Below are 6000 nucleotides of genomic sequence, written 5' to 3' on the forward strand. Positions count from 1 at the left end.
ATGAAACAAACGTTAGGCCTGTATTAGTTCTTTAAACATCTCAGTTATGCCTTCATGACCCGAGGCCAGAACTGGCCAACAACAAATAGTTTTACTGTTGTCGACATTCACACACCTTTTGACACCGTGCCTTAACAAGGTCACAGATATCTAAAGCCAGTGCTGACACGCAGCGCCCCACTGCTGTCGGTCTCGCTGCCACAGTGCTGTGGGGTATTTACTCAAGTCTTCAGTAGCCCCCAAACACAGAAGGTAAGAATGTCCTTGTGTTACTACTTACTGTAAACATCTCCAGAGAGCAGTAGGAGACTAAACTCTTGTTTATTTTTATTTTTTTGTGCCTGTGCCATTCAGGACCGGCAGCAGCTGTGTGAGACTCAACCAGACAAAAACAATTCGGATTTGGAGAAAACAGAAGAGCAGATTGCAGCCACGGGAGGCGACTCGGGATCAGACCACCATGAGGACCTGCTGGAGGGCGACTTGGGTCTTGGCACGGTTCCAGCAAACGTCAGGGAGGCCTGAAGCCCCGAGAGTCACCTTTGACCCCCGTCTTATCAGACCATGCTGGCCTGATGCCCCGCCTCCCACAGCGACGGGGGTCACTGGTCAGGGCATCCGAGAGCAGCCGACCGGGAGTTAGAATGGCTCTCCAAAGGTCACACACTCCCCTCCCGCCATGTGCTGACATGCATGCAAGGACACACACAGGCACACACACACACACACACACAGAGTCAGAAACAATCACAGATGCCACTGCTCTTTCTGGTGGTTTCATTTCTCAAGGAATTTACAAATGTTTAATACAACCAATTTAAAGTGAACTTGTGTGCAGTCGTCACCAGCCAAAATGACAACGCAGTTCTGGTAAAAAGAAATGCAGGATGTTAAGTCACACATTAGTTATGTGCAGAGCACTTTCCTATTGTTTGGTTAACACCGGAAATCCAAGCTTCATGGACAGTTACTCGTCAACATATATGCTGAATGAATGACACAGTGTATCAGCTGAACAGGTACTTTTATGCCAACGTTGCTTTGCTACATCTCGCTTATAATTTTTTATTTTCTTAAAAGTTAAAATATATATTACCTGCATTTGAAAAATATACTATTAGCATGTGAGGCTTTCTCTCACTTCTTGAATTATACATTGCACTTTGCACATTGTGTTCTCTGAGTGCATCATTAAAAATCCCAGGGCCCTTTCTCCCTGGAGTGAAGCAGGGTGTTGTGCGTGGCATAAACATGTCTGTGAAGGTTAGCCTTTGTGAATACACTGGCGGTTTGTCTTGTATTAATAAAGCTATTGTCCTTGAGTGAAGTGAGCTTTCCATTTCTTGCTGTGAATGCATGGCTGCATACATGACACGCTCGGTTGTGGTTTCTATTCTCATTTGCTGTACAAATTTGTTCGCCTTTGTTTGCACTGAAGCTTTCATATAGTTTTGTTCTCAGGAACACATTTTAATCATCACTCACCAGCTGTTTGAGTTCTGTCCTACCTTTATCACGATAGCTAAACCACAAAACTACTGACTTGTATTCCAGATGATGCAAAGTGGAATATAGGAGGTATAGCGATCAGCTGGATGGTGTATACTCACCAGCTCTGCAACTTGTTGATATTCAGGATTATCGCATGTGCAAGAAAATAGCCTTGATCCAGTACACCGTGTTCGTCTGTGATGCTCGGCAAATCAAATCAGCAACATTTGACATTTTATATTCCCAAATAGTATCTTTTTTCTACATGTGACAGTTACTTTGATAAGCCACAAAGCCTGCTTTTGAGATATATGCCCATAAGTTTCCAAATCTATCGCAACAGAGGAGGAAGAAAATGTTCACCTTGTCATTGTTGACAGACTTGTTAAGCTTTCCCAGTAAAGTTTTGGATGCTCTGAGGATCACAAAACCAATACTGCTGGATTACAGTGAGATGACACCTACGAATCACAGCAAAATCCTACAAGCCCATATCCAGGTTCATAATACTTTGATGACTTTTCAATTGTTTTTATTTTTTCAAAAGTGTTCTACCGAGTTCTGTATTTCTACGCTTTGTGTTCATTTCATTTAACATTTGTGTATTTCCCATTGTAGAGGCACATTTGTATACTGTAATGTCATACAGACAAAAATAAAGTTTTATATTAATTACTAAATACATTATCTCCAATTATTACATGTAGCATTTTGTGGACACATACTTCACAGTACCCATTAGAATAAGGATAATCTCGTAAAGCAATGTTGAAAATGTTTTTGTTCTGCACATTTCTGCCTGTTGTTACCACTGATCTGCATCAGCATACAAGACTTACAGCTCCTTCTGTGTTGTTGAAATCATGTGTATAGAAACAACCTGAAAGATACACACAGCCCATTTTGGTGAGTTGTGTCTGAATGTAAACAGACCCAACTTTGTGTATTGGAAATCTTAACAGGGAATAGCAACAAATGTGAGACATTTCCAGCACAGCGGCTTTCTAATGTTGACGACGCGCACTAAATAAAGAATGTATTGAAGCAAAAAGAAGAAATTCTGACAAATCCTGGATGTAATTTTACCAAACAATGAAAACACACCATCATCTGTCATTAAGATATTTTTTTATGTTTAGTGACTCACTGTGTTGCCTTAATAATCAGGTGGATCTTGCCTCATGACATGCACCATACTTTTTGAAAGCCGACGTTTAAATAGTTTCGATCATTTTCAAAATGCAGAGCACAAAATTACAACAACTCTCTTCTCAACTGTGAACTTTACTCAATGCAAGATTCTCAGATCATGTGTTTGTTTTTTTTTGTTTTGTTTTTATAAGAGCAAGCAATTGTAAACATTTGAAATGGTTGAACAGACTGCTCACACGGACACTGAGAGACACTTTTCCAGCTCCAGAGTTATGACATAGTCCACAGTGCATGACATAATCCCTACGAGGACTCGGTGACAAAACAAATCAAAACAACCCCCCCCCCCCTTTTTTTTTGAAAACCTAGAAAAAGCACTACTGCTGTTGTGATGACACCTCTACCTATGGCACATCAACCAACCAATTTACTGATTGTCTCTGACTTCAACCAGATCTGACAAAACATTAGCGATGACCTGTTTTTTAATCTGCTGTTTTCTTTTTTTCCTTCCATTTCCTGTTTTCATTTTTACAGACAATATGGAAACTGAAAAAATATTTTTTGTAAGATATTGAACATTCAAAAATAACCCCAAACCATCCACTTCGAAGTGTCATAACAAGATACATGAATTATACAGTTCCTTTTATTTTTTTCTTCCCATAATTGAAACTTCATTATTCAAGTCATTGTTCGCGGGCCTTGCATTTTCAAACACATCCAGTGCTCCAGTATAAAAGAAGTGGTCCCTTCAAACACGACCGCGGCTCAACTGAGAAGAAACATGATACATTCCAAATGTGGCCAGTGGAGCTCCTCGAACACTGATTGAAAGTAAAGCTTTAATTCCACACTCGGAGGAAACGGCACTCGATGCAAAAAGAACATTAAATTAGAATGTCTTTGGTGGTGAGGATGCTTTCACAGTTTGGAGTGTGTCAGTAGTGATTTGCTCAAGTCCTTGGCCTCGCCAGCTGTTCTGACCCGTTCGTACCCGAGAACAGACATGGCATGGTGGCAGTAGTCTTCCACTTGTTTGATCTGCTGAATGCTCAGCACTGTTCTCCATGCACTGGCAGCCTGTGTGGCGTTCCTGGAGGAGACTATAAATGGCTTCGAGGAGGAGCTGGAGCCGCTGGTCATGTTCAACGCAAACGACTCGATGTCGTGGTTGGTGGTGAGGTTGGCAAAGCGGTAGATGTTCCTCAAGGTCTTCACCGGGTTCTCCACCAGGTCCTCGTAACGCACGGCCATGTACTTCCCCTTCAGCCAGCTGGGCGGGTTTAAGGCAGTCCTCAAAGTCCTGGAGGTGCGGTCACAGATCACCTCCATGGCGCCGATGGAGTGGTAGTCTGAGCCGTCCTTTTTGTTGGCTTTGTGACCGGGATCCACAAACGGTATCCGGCGTAGTTTAGGGTCTCTGCTGCGGACCACCTGTAAGTTCTCCCTTATCAGGCCGTGTCTGGATTTGATCCTGGAGTTGGCCACTGCCCGTGGGTCTCTGACCAAGTGGATCACCTTCAAATCCAGCGAGGGATCCTCCATGAGAGGAGCCAACACATTCACGTCCAGAATGCGTACCCCCTTAATGACTATGGTGTTATATTTGAGGCACTCCTCCTCCAACAGTCTAAGGCTTTGAGGGGGGCACTTTTTACACACCTTATCATCCACCATTCCCACCACCTCCTTCCTGTAGGCTGAGCAGAGGGGGTAGGAGCACACCACTTTATTGAGCGTGGCTCCAAATAGTCCTAAGGAGGTAAAATTCTTGCCCCCGGGGCTGTTGTAAAGTTGGAAAACAGACAGATCACAGCGGTACAAGGAGCTGAGCATGTCCCTGGCTGCACCTTGTAAAGACACTGCATCACCGGGGTAGAGTTTCTGCCAGATGTGCCACATCGGCTCGTACAAGAAGAACACTTCAGGATTTTGGTTAAATAGCTCCCCAAAAAACGAAGAGCCTGACCTCCAGGTGGTCAGGACATAGATGAGCTGTCTCTTTTTGGCCAGAGAGGGCCTGTACAGGAAGCGAATGTCAGATCTGCTCTGATAAGTGGTGCTCCTCATCTGATGATTACACTGCTGTGGCTCTTTAGTCCATTTATAATTAGCCAAGTTGAGCATAGTAAGCACCAGCAGCAAGAAATAGGCCATAAATAACACAATCCTCTTCCTGCGGAGCACTTTCATCACGATCCCAGGCTGTGCTATTATCTTGGTATGATTCCTGTAGGTTTTAAGCTTCCTCCCAAAGCCAGCATCCTTCTCCCAAGGCGCTGTCAACTTAAGTGGTTGATGATATTGTTTGCCTCTCATCTGTACCCTCGGATAGTGGCTCTCACCACTGGACGCAGCTCCTTACATTGACAATGCACCAAGGCGCTCTGGAGTGTGTATAGGCAGCACTGGGAATTTATACCCAGTTGAAAACCAGCCGGTTAGGTAATAGAGGCTCTGCACGGCCAGTTCTGAAGCCACAACGCGTTATAGGCTTGATTTTTTTCACTGCACTGCGCAATGTTCTTCATATGATCGGCGGATGAGAGGCGCGTTAAAGTTGTCCATGACGAGCGTCGCAGTGATTCAGTGGGTGGCCCGCGTTCAAAACAAAAAGCGAGGAGCCTTCATCATTGTAACAGACGCCCTGTTTGTCCATCTTCAGCGGAGACATCCCTGCGTAGTTATCATCTGAGGCATCCTTGTAAACGCAGCCCGGTAGAAATTCAGGCATCGCCAGACAACAAAGCGGTCACGGTTTATGCGGGCGGCGCGCTCGGACCTCGAATCATTCCGCGTTTGGCACAATGGGTGCTGCGGGCTGCCTTTTTTTTTTCTCTTCTCCCTCCTCCCTGCAGATACGGCGTGAAGACATTCATTCCCGTCCTGCTCCTCCGCTCGTCTAACTAAAACAAACTGGACCGATTCAATCAGAATACAAGACGGCGGAGACCCTCCTTCCGAGGCAGCGGATTGGTGCGTCGTGTGGCGCCGCGCGTCGGCGCGCTGCGTCATAGGACGCGCAGCCCGTCCGTTTCTCCGCAGCCTCGATAGCGGCTCCCACACATCGCAGCAATGGTAGACAGTGGAAAATGATGCTGTTGTTATGTTTCAAAGAGGGCTGCCTCATTATCTGCATCCATGTATGCATGCTCTAGCCTTCCGTTCAGGACGCACGCTAACTATTGAAGGATTTATTTTTTTCTTTCTTTTTAAAACCACATTCCAACATTTCTGCATTTTTTTCATTACAATTGTGTTTTATTGAAACTCTTCTTTAAAAGAAAAAAAATCCCGCCTTTATGATCACATTCTGTGTGTTTTCTTGATATTGTGCGCGGAGAAGAGAAGAAT

The 6000-nt window shown here is 44.5% G+C and overlaps 2 protein-coding genes across 2 annotated transcripts in view; one reads left to right on the plus strand and one right to left on the minus strand.

Annotated features, from left to right (window-relative positions):
- LOC308143876 (sodium/hydrogen exchanger 9-like) overlaps window positions 1-722 on the plus strand; it is a gene marked incomplete at its 5' end in the record, with an annotated part of 62518 nt that extends 61796 nt beyond the window's left edge. Inside the window, 2 exons of the mRNA XM_080514818.1 lie at window positions 147-252; window positions 355-722. Coding sequence (XP_080370944.1) covers window positions 147-252; window positions 355-525 — 277 coding nt within the window. The 3' untranslated portion in view covers window positions 526-722. The remainder of the gene's footprint in view (window positions 1-146; window positions 253-354) is intronic.
- A 1950-nt stretch (window positions 723-2672) lies between these two features.
- chst2b (carbohydrate (N-acetylglucosamine-6-O) sulfotransferase 2b) lies at window positions 2673-5529 on the minus strand. The gene has a single exon (XM_080514649.1). The coding sequence runs from the start codon at window positions 4963-4965 to the stop codon at window positions 3568-3570; it is 1398 nt and encodes a 465-aa protein (XP_080370775.1). The 5' UTR covers window positions 4966-5529; the 3' UTR covers window positions 2673-3567.
- Window positions 5530-6000: the final 471 nt, after the last annotated feature.

This window comes from Blennius ocellaris (assembly GCF_963422515.1).
Source record: "Blennius ocellaris genome assembly, chromosome: 19".
Classification (NCBI taxonomy): Eukaryota; Metazoa; Chordata; class Actinopteri; order Blenniiformes; family Blenniidae; genus Blennius; species Blennius ocellaris.